At 42.9% G+C, this 21482-nt stretch overlaps 1 protein-coding gene across 1 annotated transcript in view; it reads right to left on the bottom strand.

Annotated features, from left to right (window-relative positions):
- The window catches only part of LOC128648384 (von Willebrand factor A domain-containing protein 5A), a 314477-nt gene that overhangs the window by 155794 nt on the left and 137201 nt on the right, over nt 1-21482 (bottom strand). The window contains exon 11 of the mRNA XM_053700991.1: nt 4085-4102. Within this exon, the coding sequence (XP_053556966.1) occupies nt 4085-4102 (18 nt within the window). The remainder of the gene's footprint in view (nt 1-4084; nt 4103-21482) is intronic.

Genomic DNA, 21482 nt, shown 5'->3' with positions numbered 1-21482 from the left:
GTGGGTCACTTACTGAAGTTTGACATCTAATAGGGTTTAAATGTAGGCAGCAAAAAAAAAAAAAAGCTTAAAATTGGCGCAGCACTGAGGTGTAAAAAAGGCTTTAAAGCAAAAGGGTTAAAAGTATAGAAAGGTAAAAAATAGGAATGTGCATGGGTGCATTTCAAAGTTAAATAGAATCATTTTTGCAATAAACTTCCATTAACAAAAATGCTTCTAATAAAACGCATTACAGTTTTTAGCAGCATATGCACATAGCTCTGAGGGCCCGTGCACCAGTAATACAAACACCATGCCTGTTTAGAGAGCTGGTGTGTCTTGCTTCTGAAGATGTAATTTGTGTCATACAAGCCACTGCCGACCCGCTGAGAAGGTGTGGTGTTTGAATACTGGTGCACAAGCCCTCGAAGGATACGAGCGTATGCCGCAAAAAACAATAACTTCTACTAGAAGCATTTTTGCTAAGTATATTGCTAAAGTGCTTTTGGTTTCAAGTTGAAATGCACGTTTTCATTTTTGACCTTTCTATCTCTCAATAAATTTGACCACAATAAATTTGTGATTTGTATAATGCTACTGAAATAAAACTTATGACAAGGGTGTGTGTGAGAACCTAGTGTTTGTTTATAGTGCAGTGTGTGTTTTAAATCTCTTATTCTGTAAAGCTAACAAACCAAATATTCAGTTTCATAAGCAGAAGTAGTGCACTATAGAGCAGCTTACAGCATCTGTGGCAGGAATCATTTTAGTGTGAACTCAAACAGAAATGAAAATAGAAATGACCGGAGATAAATTAGCAAGCTAAAAAAACATAATTTATGTAAGAACTTACCTGATAAATTAATTTCTTTCATATTAGCAAGAGTCCATGAGCTAGTGACGTATGGGATATACATTCCTACCAGGAGGGGCAAAGTTTCCCAAACCTCAAAATGCCTATAAATACACCCCTCACCACACCCACAATTCAGTTTAACGAATAGCCAAGAAGTGGGGTGATAAAAAAGTGCGAAAGCATATAAAATAAGGAATTGGAATAATTGTGCTTTATACAAAATCATAACCACCACAAAAAAAGGGCGGGCCTCATGGACTCTTGCTAATATGAAAGAAATGAATTTATCAGGTAAGTTCTTACATAAATTAGGTTTTCTTTCATGTAATTAGCAAGAGTCCATGAGCTAGTGACGTATGGGATAATGATTACCCAAGATGTGGATCTTTCCACACAAGAGTCACTAGAGAGGGAGGGATAAAATAAAGACAGCCAATTCCTGCTGAAAATAATCCACACCCAAAATAAAGTTTAACGAAAAACAGAAGCAGAAGATTCAAACTGAAACCGCTGCCTGAAGTACTTTTCTACCAAAAACTGCTTCAGAAGAAGAAAATACATCAAAATGGTAGAATTTAGTAAAAGTATGCAAAGAGGACCAAGTTGCTGCTTTGCAAATCTGATCAACCGAAGCTTCATTCCTAAACGCCCAGGAAGTAGAAACTGACCTAGTAGAATGAGCTGTAATTCTCTGAGGCGGAGTTTTACCCGACTCAACATAGGCAAGATGAATTAAAGATTTCAACCAAGATGCCAAAGAAATGGCAGAAGCTTTCTGGCCTTTTCTAGAACCGGAAAAGATAACAAATAGACTAGAAGTCTTTCGGAAAGATTTAGTAGCTTCAACATAATATTTCAAAGCTCTAACAACATCCAAAGAATGCAACGATTTCTCCTTAGAATTCTTAGGATTAGGACATAATGAAGGAACCACAATTTCTCTACTAATGTTGTTGGAATTCACAACTTTAGGTAAAAATTCAAAAGAAGTTCGCAACACCGCCTTATCCTGATGAAAAATCAGAAAAGGAGACTCACAAGAAAGAGCAGATAATTCAGAAACTCTTCTGGCAGAAGAGATGGCCAAAAGGAACAAAACTTTCCAAGAAAGTAATTTAATGTCCAATGAATGCATAGCTTCAAACGGAGGAGCTTGAAGAGCCCCCAGAACCAAATTCAAACTCCAAGGAGGAGAAATTGACTTAATGACAGGTTTTATACGAACCAAGGCTTGTACAAAACAATGAATATCAGGAAGAATAGCAATCTTTCTGTGAAAAAGAACAGAAAGAGCAGAGATTTGTCCTTTCAAGGAACTTGCGGACAAACCTTTATCTAAACCATCCTGAAGAAACTGTAAAATTCTCGGTATTCTAAAAGAATGCCAAGAAAAATGATGAGAAATACACCAAGAAATATAAGTCTTCCAGACTCTATAATATATCTCTCTAGATACAGATTTATGAGCCTGTAACATAGTATTAATCACAGAGTCAGAGAAACCTCTTTGACGAAGAATCAAGCGTTCAATCTCCATACCTTTAAATTTAAGGATTTCAGATCCTGATGGAAAAAAAGACCTTGTGACTGAAGGTCTGGTCTTAACGGAAGAGTCCACGGTTGGCAAGAGGCCATCCGGACAAGATCCGCATACCAAAACCTGTGAGGCCATGCCGGAGCTACCAGCAGAACAAACGAGCATTCCTTCAGAATCTTGGAGATTACTCTTGGAAGAAGAACTAGAGGCGGAAAGATATAGGCAGGATGATACTTCCAAGGAAGTGATAATGCATCCACTGCTTCCGCCTGAGGATCCCGGGATCTGGACAGATACCTGGGAAGTTTCTTGTTTAGATGGGACGCCATCAAATCTATTTCTGGAAGTTCCCACATTTGAAAAATCTGAAGAAATACCTCTGGGTGAAGAGACCATTCGCCCGGATGCAACGTTTGGCGACTGAGATAATCCGCTTCCCAATTGTCTACGCCTGGGATATGAACCGCAGAGATTAGACAGGAGCTGGATTCCGCCCAAACCAAAATTCGAGATACTTGTTTCATAGCCAGAGGACTGTGAGTTCCTCCTTGATGATTGATGTATGCCACAGTTGTGACATTGTCTGTCTGAAAACAAATGAACGATTCTCTCTTCAGAAGAGGCCAAAACTGAAGAGCTCTGAAAATTGCACGGAGTTCCAAAATATTGATCGGTAATCTCACCTCCTGAGATTCCCAAACTCCTTGTGCCGTCAGAGATCCCCACACAGCTCCCCAACCTGTGAGACTTGCATCTGTTGAAATTACAGTCCAGGTCGGAAGCACAAAAGAAGCCCCCTGAATTAAACGATGGTGATCTGTCCACCACGTTAGAGAGTGTCGAACAATCGGTTTTAAAGATATTAATTGAGATATCTTTGTGTAATCCTTGCACCATTGATTCAGCATACAAAGCTGAAGAGGTCGCATGTGAAAACGAGCAAAGGGGATCGCGTCCGATGCAGCAGTCATAAGACCTAGAATTTCCGTGCATAAGGCTACCGAAGGGAATGATTGTGACTGAAGGTTTCGACAAGCTGCAATCAGTTTTAGACGTCTCTTGTCTGTTAAAGACAGAGTCATGGACACTGAATCTATCTGGAAACCCAGAAAGGTTACCCTTGTCTGAGGAATCAATGAACTTTTGGGTAAATTGATCCTCCAACCATGATCTTGAAGAAACAACACAAGTCGATTCGTATGAAATTCTGCTAAATGTAAAGACTGAGCAAGTACCAAGATATCGTCCAAATAAGGAAATACCACAATACCCTGTTCTCTGATTACAGACAGAAGGGCACCGAGAACCTTTGTAAAAATTCTTGGAGCTGTAGCTAGGCCAAACGGCAGAGCCACAAACTGGTAATGCTTGTCCAGAAAAGAGAATCTCAGGAACTGATAATGATCTGGATGAATTGGAATATGCAGATATGCATCCTGTAAATCTATTGTGGACATATAATTCCCTTGCTGAACAAAAGGCAAGATAGTCCTTACAGTTACCATCTTGAACGTTGGTATCCTTACATAACGATTCAATATTTTTAGATCCAGAACTGGTCTGAAGGAATTCTCCTTCTTTGGTACAATGAAGAGATTTGAATAAAACCCCATCCCCTGTTCCTGAACTGGAACTGGCATAATTACTCCAGTCAACTCTAGATCTGAAACACAATTCAGAAATGCTTGAGCTTTTACTGGATTTACTGGGACACGGGAAAGAAAAAATCTCTTTGCAGGAGGTCTCATCTTGAAACCAATTCTGTACCCTTCTGAAACAATGTTCTGAATCCAAAGATTGTGAACAGAATTGATCCAAATTTCTTTGAAAAAACGTAACCTGCCCCCTACCAGCTGAGCTGGAATGAGGGCCGCACCTTCATGTGGACTTAGAAACAGGCTTTGCCTTTCTGGCTGGCTTGGATTTATTCCAAATTGGAGATGCTGAAGAAGAATAATAATATCATGAGAATCATGATGTGTTACTTGTTGCGCTAAAGTTTCCAACCAAAAAGTTGAAGCTGCAGCAACATCAGCCAAAGATATAGCAGGTCTAAGAAGATTACCTGAACACAGATAAGCTTTTCTTAGAAAGGATTCAATTTTCCTATCTAAAGGATCCTTAAACGAAGTACCATCCGACGTAGGAATAGTAGTACGTTTAGCAAGGGTAGAAATAGCCCCATCAACTTTAGGGATTTTGTCCCAAAATTCTAATCTGTCAGACGGCACAGGATATAATTGCTTAAAACGTTTAGAAGGAGTAAATGAATTACCCAATTTATCCCATTCTTTGGAAATTACTGCAGAAATAGCATTAGGAACAGGAAAAACTTCTGGAATAACCACAGGAGATTTAAATACCTTATCCAAACGTTTAGAATTAGTATCAAGAGGACCAGAATCCTCTATTTCTAAAGCAATTAGAACTTCTTTAAGTAAAGAACGAATAAATTCCATTTTAAATAAATATGAAGATTTATCAGCATCAACCTCTGAGACAGAATCCTCTGAACCAGAAGAGTCATCAGAATCAGAATGATGATGTTCATTTAAAAATTCATCTGTAGGGAGAGAAGTTTTAAAAGATTTTTTACGTTTACTAGAAGGAGAAATAACAGACATAGCCTTCTTTATGGATTCAGAAACAAAATCTCTTATGTTATCAGGAACATTCTGCACCTTAGATGTTGAAGGAACTGCAACAGGCAATGGTACTTTACTAAAGGAAATATTATCTGCATTAACAAGTTTGTCATGACAATCAATACAAACAACAGCTGGAGGAATAGCTACCAAAAGTTTACAGCAGATACACTTAGCTTTGGTAGATCCAGCACTAGACAGCGATTTTCCTGTAGTATCTTCTGACTCAGATGCAACGTGAGACATCTTGCAATATGTAAGAGAAAAAACAACATATAAAGCAAAATTGATCAAATTCCTTAAATGACAGTTTCAGGAATGGGAAAAAATGCCAAAGAACAAGCTTCTAGCAACCAGAAGCAATGAAAAATGAGACTTAAATAATGTGGAGACAAAAGCGACGCCCATATTTTTTAGCGCCAAATAAGACGCCCACATTATTTGGCGCCTAAATGCTTTTGGCGCCAAAAATGACGCCACATCCGGAACGCCGACATTTTTGGCGCAAAATAACGTCAAAAAATGACGCAACTTCCGGCGACACGTATGACGCCGGAAACGGAAAAGAATTTTTGCGCCAAAAAAGTCCGCGCCAAGAATGACGCAATAAAATGAAGCATTTTCAGCCCCCGCGAGCCTAACAGCCCACAGGGAAAAAGAGTCAAATTTTTGAAGGTAAGAAAAAAAAATAAAAAAAATGATTAAATCAAATGCATTATCCCAAATATGAAACTGACTGTCTGAAAAATAAGGAAAGTTGAACATTCTGAGTCAAGGCAAATAAATGTTTGAATACATATATTTAGAACTTTATAAACAAAGTGCCCAACCATAGCCCTAGAGTGTCACAGAAAATAAGATTTACTTACCCCAGGACACTCATCTACATGTTTGTAGAAAGCCAAACCAGTACTGAAACGAGAATCAGCAGAGGTAATGGTATATATAAGAGTATATCGTCGATCTGATAAGGGAGGTAAGAGATGAATCTCTACGACCGATAACAGAGAACCTATGAAATAGACCCCGTAGAAGGAGATCACTGCATTCAAATAGGCAATACTCTCCTCACATCCCTCTGACATTCACTGCACGCTGAGAGGAAAACCGGGCTCCAACTTGCTGCGGAGCGCATATCAACGTAGAATCTAGCACAAACTTACTTCACCACCTCCATCTCAGGCAAAGTTTGTAAAACTGAATTGTGGGTGTGGTGAGGGGTGTATTTATAGGCATTTTGAGGTTTGGGAAACTTTGCCCCTCCTGGTAGGAATGTATATCCCATACGTCACTAGCTCATGGACTCTTGCTAATTACATGAAAGAAACTAAATTTATGCTTACCTGATAAATTTCTTTCTTTCTGGATATGGCGAGTCCACAGCAGCATCTTAATTACTGTTGGGAATATCACTCATGGCCAGCAGGAGGAGGCAAAGTATCACTACCCTCCCCACAAACCCCAGTGAATCGACCGAAGGAAAAACATAATTTATGCTTACCTGATAAATTTATTTCTCTTGTAGTGTATCCAGTCCACGGATCATCCATTACTTGTGGGATATTCTCCTTCCCAACAGGAAGTTGCAAGAGGATCACCCACAGAAGAGCTGCTATATAGCTCCTCCCCTCACTGCCATATCCAGTCATTCGACCGAAACAAGACGAGAAAGGAGAAACCATAGGGTGCAGTGGTGACTGTAGTTTCATTAAAATTTAGACCTGCCTTAAAAGGACAGGGCGGGCCGTGGACTGGATACACTACAAGAGAAATAAATTTATCAGGTAAGCATAAATTATGTTTTCTCTTGTTAAGTGTATCCAGTCCACGGATCATCCATTACTTGTGGGATACCAATACCAAAGCTAAAGTACACGGATGATGGGAGGGACAAGGCAGGAACCACTGCCTGTAGAACCTTTCTCCCAAAAACAGCCTCCGAAGAAGCAAAAGTGTCAAATTTGTAAAATTTTGAAAAGGTGTGAAGCGAAGACCAAGTCGCAGCCTTGCAAATCTGTTCAACAGAGGCATCATTTTTAAAGGCCCAGGTGGAAGCCACAGCTCTAGTAGAATGAGCTGTAATCCTTTCAGGGGGCTGCTGTCCAGCAGTCTCATAGGCTAAGCGTATTATGCTCCGAAGCCAAAAGGAGAGAGAGGTTGCCGAAGCTTTTTGACCTCTCCTCTGTCCAGAGTAAACGACAAACAGGGCAGATGTTTGACGAAAATCTTTAGTAGCCTGTAAGTAAAACTTCAAGGCACGGACTACGTCCAGATTATGCAAAAGACGTTCCTTCTATGAAGACGGATTAGGACACAATGATGGAACAACAATCTCTTGATTGATATTCCTGTTAGAAACCACCTTAGGTAAAAACCCAGGTTTGGTACGCAGAACTACCTTGTCTGAATGAAAAATCAGATAAGGAGAATCACAATGTAAGGCAGATAACTCAGAGACTCTTCGAGCCGAGGAAATAGCCATCAAAAACAGAACTTTCCAAGATAAAAGTTTAATATCAATGGAATGAAGGGGTTCAAACGGAACTCCCTGAAGAACTTTAAGAACCAAGTTTAAGCTCCACGGTGGAGCAACAGTTTTAAACACAGGCTTAATCCTAACCAAAGCCTGACAAAATGCCTGGACGTCTGGAACTTCTGCCAGACGCTTGTGCAAAAGAATAGACAGAGCAAAGATCTGTCCTTTTAAAGAACTAGCTGATAAGCCTTTGTCCAAACCCTCTTGGAGAAAGGACAATATCCTAGGAATCCTAACCTTACTCCATGAGTAACTCTTGGATTCACACCAATAAAGCTATTTACGCCATATCTTATGGTAGATTTTCCTGGTGACAGGCTTCCGAGCCTGTATTAAGGTATCAATGACTGACTCGGAGAAGCCACGCCTTGATAGAATCAAGCGTTCAATCTCCATGCAGTCAGTCTCAGAGAAATTAGATTTGGATGATTGAAAGGACCTTGTATTAGAAGGTCCTGCCTCAGAGGCAGAGTCCATGGTGGAAGAGATGACATGTCCACTATGTCTGCATACCAGGTCCTGCATGGCCACGCAGGCGCTATCAGAATCACCGATGCTCTCTCCTGTTTGATTTTGGCAATCACTCGAGGGAGCAGAGAAAACGGTGGAAACACATAGGCCAGGTTGAAGAACCAAGGAGCTGCTAGAGCATCTATCAGCGTTGCTCCCGGGTCCCTGGACCTGGATCCTTAACAAGGAAGCTTGGCGTTCTGGCGAGACGCCATGAGATCCAGTTCTGGTTTGCCCCAACGATGGACCAGTTGAGCAAACACCTCCGGATGGAGTTCCCACTCCCCCGGATGAAAAGTCTGACGACTTAGAAAATCCGCCTCCCAGTTCTCTACGCCCCGGATATGGATCGCTGACAGGTGGCAAGAGTGAGATTCTGCCCAGCGAATTATCTTTGAGACTTCTAACATCGCTAGGGAACTCCTGGTTCCCCCTTGATGGTTGATGTAAGCCACAGTCGTGATGTTGTCCGACTGAAATCTGATGAACCTCAGTGTTGCTAACTGAGGCCAAGCTAGAAGAGCCTTGAATATTGCTCTTAACTCCAGAATATTTATTGGGAGGAGTTTCTCCTCCTGAGTCCACGATCCCTGAGCCTTCAGGGAGTTCCAGACTGCGCCCCAACCTAGAAGGCTGGCATCTGTTGTTACAATCGTCCAATCTGGCCTGCGAAAGGTCATACCCTTGGACAGATGGACCCGAGAAAGCCACCAGAGAAGAGAATCTCTGGTCTCTTGATCCAGATTTAGTAGAGGGGACAAATCTGAGTAATCCCCATTCCACTGACTTAGCATGCATAATTGCAGTGGTCTGAGATGCAGGCGCGCAAATGGCACTATGTCCATTGCCGCTACCATTAAGCCGATTACTTCCATGCACTGAGCCACTGACGGGCGTGGAATGGAATGAAGGACACGGCAAGCATTTAGAAGTTTTGATAACCTGGACTCAGTCAGGTAAATTTTCATCTCTTCAGAATCTATAAGAGTCCCTAGGAAGGAGACTCTTGTGAGTGGTGATAGAGAACTCTTTTCCACGTTCACTTTCCACCCATGAGACCTCAGAAATGCCAGAACTATCTCTGTATGAGACTTGGCAATTTCAAAGCTTGACGCCTGTATCAGGATGTCGTCTAGATACGGAGCCACCGCTATGCCTCGCGGTCTTAGAACCGCCAGAAGTGAGCCCAGAACCTTTGTAAAAATTCTCGGGGCAGTGGCCAACCCGAAGGGAAGAGCTACAAATTGGTAATGCCTGTCTAGAAAGGCAAACCTTAGGAACCGATGATGATCTTTGTGAATCGGTATGTGAAGGTAGGCATCCTTTAAGTCCACTGTGGTCATGTACTGACCCTCTTGGATCATGGGTAGGATGGTCCGAATAGTTTCCATTTTGAATGATGGAACTCTGAGGAATTTGTTTAAGATCTTTAGATCCAAGATTGGTCTGAAGGTTCCCTCTTTCTTGGGAACCACAAACAGATTTGAATAAAATCCCTGTCCTTGTTCCGTCCGCTGAACTGGATGGATCACTCCCATTACTAGGAGGTCTTGCACACAGCTTAGGAATGCCTCTTTCTTTATCTGGTTTGCTGATAACCTTGAAAGATGAAATCTCCCTTGTGGAGGAGAAGCTTTGAAGTCCAGAAGATATCCCTGAGATATGATCTCCAACGCCCAGGGATCCTGAACATCTCTTGCCCACGCCTGGGCAAAGAGAGAAAGTCTGCCCCCCACTAGATCCGTTTCCGGATAGGGGGCCGTTCCTTCATGCTGTCTTGGGGGCAGCAGCAGGCTTTCTGGCCAGCTTGCCCTTGTTCCAGGACTGGTTAGGTTTCCAGGCCTGTCTGGAATGAGCAACAGTTCCCTCTTGTTTTGAAGCGGAGGAAGTTGATGCTGCTCCTGCCTTGAAATTTCGAAAGGCACGAAAATTAGACTGTTTGGCCTTTGATTTTGCCCTGTCCTGAGGAAGGGTATGACCCTTGCCTCCAGTAATGTCAGCAATAATTTCCTTCAAGCCAGGCCCGAATAAGGTCTGCCCCTTGAAAGGAATGTTGAGTAATTTAGACTTTGAAGTCACGTCAGCTGACCAGGATTTAAGCCATAGCGCCCTACGCGCCTGGATGGCGAATCCGGAATTCTTAGCCATTAGTTTAGTAAAATGAACAATGGCATCAGAAACAAATGAGTTAGCTAGCTTAAGCGTTCTAAGCTTGTCAATAATTTCATTCAATGGAGCTGTCTGGATGGCCTCTTCCAGGGCCTCAAACCAGAATGCCGCCGCAGCAGTGACAGGCGCAATGCATGCAAGGGGCTGTAAAATAAAACCTTGTTGAATAAACATTTTCTTAAGGTAACCCTCCAATTTATCCATTGGATCTGAAAAAGCACAACTGTCCTCAACCGGGATAGTGGTACGCTTTGCTAAAGTAGAAACTGCTCCCTCCAACTTAGGGACAGTCTGCCATAAGTCCCGTGTAGTGGCGTCTATTGGAAACATTTTTCTAAATATAGGAGGTGGGGAAAAGGGCACACCGGGTCTATCCCACTCCTTGCTAATAATTTCTGTAAGCCTTTTAGGTATAGGAAAAACGTCAGTACACACCGGCACTGCATAGTATCTATCCAGCCTACACAATTTCTCTGGAATTGCAACTGTGTTACAGTCATTCAGAGCAGCTAATACCTCCCCAAGCAATACACGGAGGTTCTCAAGCTTAAATTTAAAATTAGAAATCTCTGAATCAGGTTTCCCCCGAGTCAGAGATGTCACCCACAGACTGAAGCTCTCCGTCCTCATGTTCTGCATACTGTGACGCAGTATCAGACATGGCTCTAACAGCATTTGCGCGCTCTGTATCTCTCCTAACCCCAGAGCTATCGCGCTTGCCTCTTAATTCAGGCAATCTAGATAATACCTCTGACAGGGTATTATTCATGATTGCAGCCATGTCCTGCAAGGTAATCGCTATGGGCGTCCCTGATGTAATTGGCGCCATATTAGCGTGCGTCCCCTGAGCGGGAGGCGAAGGGTCTGACACGTGGGGAGAGTTAGTCGGCATAACTTCCCCCTCGACAGAACCCTCTGGTGATAATTCTTTTATAGATAAAGACTGATCTTTACTGTTTAAGGTGAAATCAATACATTTAGTACACATTCTCCTATGGGGCTCCACCATGGCTTTCAAACATAATGAACAAGTAGGTTCCTCTGTGTCAGACATGTTTAAACAGACTAGCAAGCTTGGAAAACAGTTTAAAACAAGTTTACAAGCAATATAAAAAACGTTACTGCGCCTTTAAGAAACACAAATTTTCCCAAATTTTGAAATAACAGTGAAAAAAAGCAGTTACACTAACGAAATTTTTACAGTATATGTAATAAGTTAGCAGAGCATTGCACCCACTTGCAAATGGATGATTAACCCCTTAATACCAAAAACGGAATAACAAATGACAAAAACGTTTTTTAAACAGTCACAACAACTGCCACAGCTCTACTGTGGCTTTTTACCTCCCTCAATACGACTTTTGAAGCCTTTTGAGCCCTTCAGAGAAGTCCTGGATCATGCAGGAAGAAGCTGGATGTCTGTAATTTTTGCTGTGCAAAAAAACGCCAAAATAGGCCCCTCCCACTCATATTACAACAGTGGAAAGCCTCAGGGAACTGTTTCTAGGCAAAATTCAAGCCAGCCATGTGGAAAAAACTAGGCCCCAATAAGTTTTATCACCAAACATATGTAAAAAACGATTAAACATGCCAGCAAACGTTTTAAAATACACTTTTATAAGAGTATGTATCTCTTAATAAGCTTGATACCAGTCGCTATCACTGCATTTAAGGCTTTACTTACATTACTTCGGTATCAGCAGCATTTTCTAGCAAATTCCATCCCTAGAAATTTTTTTTAACTGCACATACCTTATTACAGGAAAACCTGCACGCTATTCCCCCTCTGAAGTTACCTCACTCCTCAGAATATGTGAGAACAGCAAAGGATCTTAGTTACTTCTGCTAAGATCATAGAAAACGCAGGCAGATTCTTCTTCTATACACTGCCTGAGATAAACAGTACACTCCGGTACCATTTAAAAATAACAAACTTTTGATTGAAGAAATAAACTAAGTATAAAACACCACAGTCCTCTTACGACCTCCATCTTAGTTGAGAGTTGCAAGAGAATGACTGGATATGGCAGTGAGGGGAGGAGCTATATAGCAGCTCTGCTGTGGGTGATCCTCTTGCAACTTCCTGTTGGGAAGGAGAATATCCCACAAGTAATGGATGATCCGTGGACTGGATACACTTAACAAGAGAAAGGAGAAACGAAGCAACACAAGGTGTAGAGGTGCCCGAGGCTTTAGAAAAAACCTGACTTATAAAATAAATGGCGGGGCCATGTACTCACCATATCCGGATAGAAATTTATCAGGTAAGCATAAATTTAGTTTTCTTTCCTAAGATATGGTGAGTCCACAGCAGCATTTTAATTACTGTTGGGAATCAATACCCAAGCTAGAGTACACAGATGCTTAGGGAGGGACAAGACAGGAATACCTAAACAGAAGGCACCACCGCTTGAAGAATCTTTCTCCCAAAAGATGCCTCAGCCGAGGGAAAAAAAAAAAGTATAAAATTGATAAAATTTGGAAAAAGTATGCAGAGAGAACCAAGTTGCAGCCTTGCAAATCTGTTGCACAGAAGCTTCATTTTTGAAGGCCCAGGAAGAGGAAACAGCCCTCATGGAATGAGAGCCTGGATCAAAGTCTTATAGACCGACTCTTAGATAAAATTAAGTGTTCAATCTCCAAGCAGTCAGCTTTAGAGAAATGAGATTTGGATGAAGGAAGGGACCCTGAAGTAGAAGGTCCTTCCTCAGGGGTAGTCTCCAAGTTGGAAGAGATGACATTTCCACTAGGTCTGCATACCAGATCCTGTGAGGCCATGCCAGTGCTATGAGAATCAGAGACACCTTCTCCTGCTTGATCTGAGCAATGACTCGTGGAAGAAGAGCGAACCGAGGAAACAGGTATGCTAGACTGAAGTTCCAAGGGACCGCCAGAGCATTTATCAGAACGGCCTGTGGATCCCTTGACCTCGAACCATACCTCGGGAGCCATGAGATCCAGCTTTGGTCGCCCCCAATTGAAGGTCAAACTGGAAAATACCTCCGGATGGAGTTCCCACTCCCCGAGATGAAAAGTCTGTCTGCTCAGAAAATCCGCTTCCCAATTGTCCACCCCTGGAATGTGGATTGTAGATAGACAGCAGTTGTGGGTCTCCGCCCACTGAATAATTTGAGCCACCTCTTTCATGGCCAAGGAACACCTCTCTGGTGGTTGATGTAAGTCACTGAGGTTATGTTGTCCGACTGGAACCTGATAAACCGGGTTAAGGCTAACTGAGGCCAGCAGAGCATTGAAGATCGCTCTCAGCTCTAGGATGCTCTTATATGTTTATATAAGATCTAACTCCTTTCCAGTCCATAGACCCTGAGCTGTCAACAAGTCCCAGACTGCTCCCTAACCCAGCAGGCTGGCATCCGTGGTCAGAATCACCCAGGAAGGTCTGCGAAAGCAAGTTCCCTGTGAGAGGTGTTCCTGAGACAACCACCACAGAAGAGGGTCTCTTGTTGCCTGATCCAGATCTATTCATGGAGACAGATTTGCATAGTCCCCATTCCACTGTCTTAGCATGCATAACTGCAGAGCTCTGAGATGGAACCGAGCGAATGGGATGATGTCCATGGAAGCTACCATCAGACCAATTTCCTCCATACATTGGGCCACTGACTGAAGGGCAAAGCAAGAGTCAAAAATCTTGGATTTTCTGACCTCTGTCAGAAATATCTTCATCGATAAGGAATCTATTATGGTCCCTAAGAACACTACCCTTGTAGCTGTAACCAGGAAACTTTTCCCCAGATTCACCTTCCGTCGGAGCAAAAATAAAAAAAAAACAAGATCTCTGTATGAGAGTTGCTTGTTGAAAAGAAGGCGCCTGAACCAGAATGTTTTCCAGATAGGGCACCACTGCAATGCCCCGAGACCTGATCACTGCCAAGACCCCCCAGAACCTTTGAGAAAATTCTGGGAGCTGTGGCAAGGCCAAACAGAAGAGCTACAAACTGAAAGGGAATGTCCAAAAAGGCGAATCTCAGAAATTTGTGATGATCCCTGTGAATGGGAACATGAAGGTACGCATCCTTTAGGTCTATGGTTGTCATGAACTGACCCTCTTGGACCAAGGGAAGAATGGAACGTATAGTTTCCATCTTGAAGGACGGTACTCTGAGGAACTTGTTTAGACATTTCAGGTCTAAAATAGGTCTGAAAGTTCCCTCATTTTTGGGAACCACGAAAAGATTGTAATAGAACCCCAGACCCTGTTCCTGAATTGGAACTATCAGTCCCAGGTCGGAAAGATCCTTAACACATTTTAAGAATGCCTCTTTTTATTTGGTCTACAGATAATCTTGAGAGGAGGAACCTGCCCCTGGGAGGAAAAAATCTTGAATTCTAACTTGATACCCCGGGATATGATGTCCACCGCCCAGGGATCCGGGACATCCCGTATACAAGCTTGAGCAAATTGAATAAGTCTGCCCCCTACTGGATCCGATCCCGGATTGGGGGCAAACCCTTCATGCTGACTTGGAATCAGCTGCAGGTTTCTTTGATTGCTTCCCCTTGTTCCAATATGGCTTGGACTGTTCCTGCTTACGAAAGAAACGAAGATTACTCTGATGTCCTTATGTCTATTCCTCTTATCTTGTGGCAGAAAAGATCCTTTTCCACCTGTGATATCTGAAATGATTTCAGCCAGGCCAGGTCCAAACAAGGTCTTACCCTTGCAAGGGATCACCAAAAGCTTAGATGAAACATCCGCAGACCAGGATTTCAACCATAAGGCTCTGCGAGCTAGTACAGCAAAACCAGACATTTTTGCTCCCAACTTAATGACTTGTAAGGAAGCATCAGTGATAAAGGAATTGGCTAACTGAAGAGCCTTAATCCTGGATCTCCTCTAATGAAGTATCTGCCTGAATAGAATCAGACAACGCATCAAACCAGTAGGCTGCCGCATTGGTGACAGTGGCCATTGGAGACCCTGATGAACATACATCTTTTTTAGCAAGGCCTCCAGCTTCTTATCCAGCTATCCTCTATGGGAATAGTGGTTCTCTTGGCCAAAGTGGAGATTGCTCCTTCCACCTTAGGAACCGTCTGCCACGACTCCTTAATGGAGTCCGCTATCTGAAACATTTTCTTGAAAATTGGAGATGGAGAAAAACATAATTTATGCTTACCTGATAAATTCCTTTCTTCTGTAGTGTGATCAGTCCACGGGTCATCATTACTTCTGGGATATTACTCCTCCCCAACAGGAAGTGCAAGAGGATTCACCCAGCAGAGCTGCATATAGCTCCTCCCCTCTACGTCACTCCCAGTCATTCGACCAAGGACCAACGAGAAAGGAAAAGCCAAGGGTGAAGTGGTGACTGGAGTATAAATTAAAAAATATTTACCTGCCTTAAAAACAGGGCGGGCCGTGGACTGATCACACTACAGAAGAAAGGAATTTATCAGGTAAGCATAAATTATGTTTTCTTCTGTTAAGTGTGATCAGTCCACGGGTCATCATTACTTCTGGGATACCAATACCAAAGCAAAAGTACACGGATGACGGGAGGGATAGGCAGGCTCTTTATACAGAAGGAACCACTGCCTGAAGAACCTTTCTCCCAAAAATAGCCTCCGATGAAGCAAAAGTGTCAAATTTGTAAAATTTGGAAAAAGTATGAAGCGAAGACCAAGTTGCAGCCTTGCAAATCTGCTCAACAGAGGCCTCATTCTTGAAGGCCCAAGTGGAAGCCACAGCTCTAGTAGAATGAGCTGTAATTCTTTCAGGAGGCTGCTGTCCAGCAGTCTCATAAGCTAAACGAATTATGCTACGAAGCCAAAAAGAGAGAGAGGTAGCAGAAGCTTTTTGACCTCTCCTCTGCCCAGAGTAAACGACAAACAGAGAAGACGTTTGTCGAAATTCCTTAGTTGCCTGTAAGTAAAATTTTAGAGCACGGACTACATCCAGGTTGTGCAGTAGACGTTCCTTCTTCGAAGAAGGATTTGGGCACAAAGAAGGAACAACAATCTCTTGATTGATATTCCTGTTAGTAACTACCTTAGGTAAGAACCCAGGTTTAGTACGCAGAACTACCTTATCCGAATGAAAAATCAAATAAGGAGAATCACAATGTAAGGCTGATAATTCAGAGACTCTTCGAGCCGAGGAAATAGCCATTAAAAATAGAACTTTCCAAGATAACAACTTTATATCAATGGAATGAAGGGGTTCAAACGGAACGCCCTGTAAAACATTAAGAACAAGGTTTCAACTCCATGGTGGAGCAACAGTTTTAAACACAGGCTTAATCCTGGCCAAAGCCTGACAAAAAGCCTGGACGTCAGGAACTTCTGACAGACGTTTGTGTAACAGAATGGACAGAGCTGAGATCTGTCCCTTAAATGAACTAGCAGATAAACCCTTTTCTAAACCTTCTTGTAGAAAAGACAATATCCTAGGAATCCTAACCTTACTCCAAGAGTAACCTTTGGATTCACACCAATATAGGTATTTACGCCATATCTTATGGTAAATCTTTCTGGTAACAGGTTTCCTAGCCTGTATTAAGGTATCAATAACTGACTCAGAAAACCCACGTCTTGATAAAATCAAGCGTTCAATTTCCAAGCAGTCAGCTTCAGAGAAGTTAGATTTTGATGTTTGAAGGGACCCTGTATCAGAAGGTCCTGTTTCAGAGGTAGAGACCAAGGTGGACAGGATGACATGTCCACCAGGTCTGCATACCAAGTCCTGCGTGGCCACGCAGGTGCTATTAGAATCACTGATGCTCTCTCTTGTTTGATTCTGGCAATCAATAGAGGAAGCATCGGGAAGGGTGGAAACACGTAAGCCATCCTGAAGTCCCAAGGTGCTGTCAGGGCATCTATCAGGACTGCTCCTGGATCCCTGGATCTGGACCCGTAATGAGGAAGCTTGGCGTTCTGTCGAGACGCCATGAGATCTATCTCTGGTTTGCCCCAACGTCGAAGTATTTGGGCAAAGACCTCCGGATGGAGTTCCCACTCCCCCAGATGAAAAGTCTGACGACTTAAGAAATCCGCCTCCCAGTTCTCCACTCCCGGGATGTGGATTGCTGACAGGTGGCAAGAGTGAGACTCTGCCCAGCGAATTATCTTTGATACTTCCATCATAGCTAGGGAGCTTCTTGTCCCTCCCTGATGGTTGATGTAAGCTACAGTCGTGATGTTGTCCGACTGAAACCTGATGAACCCCCGAGTTGTCAACTGGGGCCAAGCCAGGAGGGCATTGAGAACTGCTCTCAATTCCAGAATGTTTATTGGCAGGAGACTCTCCTCCTGACTCCATTGTCCCTGAGCCTTCAGAGAATTCCAGACGGCACCCCAACCTAGAAGGCTGGCGTCTGTTACAATTGTCCAGTCTGGTCTGCTGAATGGCATCCCCCTGGACAGATGTGGCCGAGAAAGCCACCATAGAAGAGAATTTCTGGTCTCTTGATCCAGATTCAGAGAAGGGGATAAGTCTGAGTAATCCCCATTCCACTGACTTAGCATGCACAGTTGCAGTGGTCTGAGGTGTAAGCGTGCAAAGGGTACTATGTCCATTGCCGCTACCATTAAGCCGATTACCTCCATGCATTGAGCCACTGACGGGTGTTGAATGGAATGAAGGGTGCGGCAAGCACTTTGAAGTCTTGTTAGCCTGTCCTCTGTCAGGTAAATCTTCATTTCTACAGAATCTATAAGAGTCCCCAGGAAGGGAACTCTTGTGAGTGGAACGAGTGAACTTTTCTTTTCGTTCACCTTCCATCCATGTGACCTTAGAAATGCCAGTACTAACTCTGTATGAGACTTGGCAGTTTGAAAGCTTGAAGCTTGTATCAGAATGTCGTCTAGGTATGGAGCTACCGAGATTCCCCGCGGTCTTAGTACCGCCAGAAGAGCACCCAGAACCTTTGTGAAGATTCTTGGAGCTGTAGCCAATCCGAATGGAAGAGCCACAAACTGGTAATGCCTGTCTAGGAAGGCAAACCTTAGGTACCGGTAATGATCTTTGTGAATCGGTATGTGAAGGTAAGCATCTTTTAAATCTACAGTGGTCATGTACTGACCCTCTTGGATCATAGGTAAAATTGTCCGAATAGTCTCCATCTTGAACGATGGAACTCTTAGGAATTTGTTTAGGATCTTTAAGTCCAGGATTGGTCTGAAAGTTCCCTCTTTTTTGGGAACCACAAACAGATTTGAGTAAAACCCCTGTCCCTGTTCCGATCGTGGAACTGGATGGATTACTCCCATTAACAAGAGCTCTTGTACGCAGCGTAGAAACGCCTCTTTCTTTGTCTGGATTGTTGACAACCTTGACAGATGAAATCTCTCTCTTGGAGGAGAGTATTTGAAGTCCAGAAGGTATCCCTGAGATATTATCTCTAGCGCCCAGGGATCCTGGACATCTCTTGCCCAAGCCTGGGTTTAGAGAGAAAGTCTGCCCCCCACTAGATCCGATCCCGGATCGGGGGCCCTCAATTCATGCTGTTTTAGGGGCAGCAGCAGGTTTCCTGGTCTGCTTGCCCTTGTTCCAGGACTGGTTAGGTTTCCAGCCTTGTCTGTAGCGAGCAACAGCTCCTTCCTGTTTTGGTGCAGAGGAAGTTGATGCTGCTCCTGCTTTGAAATTACGAAAGGAACGAAAATTAGACTGTCTAGCCTTAGCTTTGGCTTTGTCTTGAGGCAGGGCATGGCCTTTACCTCCTGTAATGTCAGCGATAATCTCTTTCAACCCGGGCCCGAATAAGGTCTGCCCTTTGAAAGGTATATTAAGCAATTTAGACTTAGAAGTAACATCAGCTGACCAGGATTTTAGCCACAGCGCCCTGCGTGCCTGAATGGCGAATCCTGAATTCTTCGCCGTAAGTTTAGTAAGATGTACTACGGCCTCCGAAATGAATGAATTAGCTAGTTTAAGGACTCTAAGCCTGTCCGTAATGTCGTCCAGAGTAGCTGAACTAATGTTCTCTTCCAGAGACTCAATCCAGAATGCCGCTGCAGCCGTGATCGGCGCAATGCATGCAAGGGGTTGCAATATAAAACCTTGTTGAACAAACATTTTCTTAAGGTAACCCTCTAATTTTTTATCTATTGGATCTGAAAAAGCACAGCTATCCTCCACCGGGATAGTGGTACGCTTAGCTAAAGTAGAAACTGCTCCCTCCACCTTAGGGACCGTTTGCCATAAGTCCCGTGTGGTGGCGTCTATTGGAAACATTTTTCTAAATATCGGAGGGGGTGAGAACGGCACACCGGGTCTATCCCACTCCTTAGTAACAATCTCAGTAAGTCTCTTAGGTATAGGAAAAACCTCAGTACTCGCCGGTACCGCAAAATATTTATCCAACCTACACATTTTCTCTGGTATTGCAACTGTGTTACAATCATTCAGAGCCGCTAACACCTCCCCTAGTAATACACGGAGGTTTTCCAGTTTAAATTTAAAATTTGAAATATCTGAATCCAGTCTGTTTGGATCAGAACTGTCACCCACAGAATGAAGTTCTCCGTCCTCATGATCTGCCACCTGTGACGTAGTGTCTGACATGGCCCTAATATTATCAGCGCACTCTGTTCTCACCCCAGAGTGATCACGCTTACCTCTTAGTTCTGGTAATTTAGCCAAAACTTCAGTCATAACAGTAGCCATATCCTGTAATGTGATTTGTAATGGCCGCCCAGATGTACTCGGCGCTACAATATCACGCACCTCCCGAGCGGGAGATGCAGGTACTGACACGTGAGGCGAGTTAGTCGGCATAACTCTCCCCTCGTTGTTTGGTGAAATTTGTTCAATTTGTACAGATTGACTTTTATTTAAAGTAGCATCAATACAGTTAGTACATAAATTTCTATTGGGCTCCACTTTGGCATTGCAACAAATGACACAGGTATCTTCCTCTGAATCAGACATGTTTAACACACTAGCAAATAAACTTGCAACTTGGAATACAATTCAATTAGAATAATATTAAAAACGTACTGTGCCTTTAAGAAGCACAGAAGATCTATGACAGTTGAAAATTAATAAATTGAAACAGTTATAGCCTCAATCCTTATAAACGACACAACTTTAGCAAAGGTTTAATCCCATTAGCAAAGATAACAAATTCTGAAAGCAGGAAACAAATTACAGAATAAACGTTTTTTATCTCAGTCAACTATAATTCTCACAGCTCTGCTGAGAGAAATTACCTCCCTCAAAATAAGTTTTGAAGACCCCTGAGCTCTGTAGAGATGAACCGGATCATGCAGGAAATACAATGAGCTGCTGACTGAAATATCTGATGCGTAGCAAAAGCGCCAAAAAACGGCCCCTCCCCCTCACACACAGCAGTGAGAGAGAACAGAAACTGTCAGAAAAAAGATTAAGCAACTGCCAAGTGGAAAAATAGTGCCCAAACATTTATTCACTCAGTACCTCAGCAAATGAAAACGATTTTACATTCCAGCAAAAACGTTAAACATAATTTCTAGTTATTAAACAGCTTTATGTACTTCTTACAGTGTAATTCTAGTGAAGTACCATTCCCCAGAATACTGAAGTGTAAAGTATACATACATGACATTATATCGGTATGGCAGGATTTTCTCATCAATTCCATTGTCAGAAAATAAAAGCTGCTACATACCTCTATGCAGATTCATCTGCCCGCTGTCCCCTGATCTGAAGTTTACCTCTCCTCAGATGGCCGAGAAACAGCAATATGATCTTAACTACTCCGGTTAAAATCATAGCAAAAACTCTGGTAGATTCTTCTTCAAACTCTGCCAGAGAGGTAATAACACACTCCGGTGCTATTTTAAAATAACAAACTTTTGATTGAAGATATAAAACTAAGTATAATCACCATAGTCCTCTCACACATCCTATCTAGTCGTTGGGTGCAAGAGAATGACTGGGAGTGACGTAGAGGGGAGGAGCTATATGCAGCTCTGCTGGGTGAATCCTCTTGCACTTCCTGTTGGGGAGGAGTAATATCCCAGAAGTAATGATGACCCGTGGACTGATCACACTTAACAGAAGAAAAGGAATTCCAGGCCTCTCCCACTCCTGTGCAATAATCTCTGTAGCGCGGTCTGATACAGGGAATACCTCCACCGCGGAGGGAACATCAAAGTATTTGTTTAACTTACTAGATTTCTTAGGGTTGACTACGACAGTCGTATCGGAGTCGTCCAAGGTAGCCAAAACCTCCTTAAGTAACATACAGAGGTGTTCCAGCTTAAACCTGAAGGATACAACTTCAGCATCAGAAGAAGGAATTATAC

This window comes from Bombina bombina, chromosome 2 (genome assembly GCF_027579735.1).
Source record: "Bombina bombina isolate aBomBom1 chromosome 2, aBomBom1.pri, whole genome shotgun sequence".
Taxonomy (NCBI): domain Eukaryota; kingdom Metazoa; phylum Chordata; class Amphibia; order Anura; family Bombinatoridae; genus Bombina; species Bombina bombina.
Note: the sequence above shows the minus strand (reverse complement) of the source record. Positions and strands in the feature narration are given on the sequence as shown.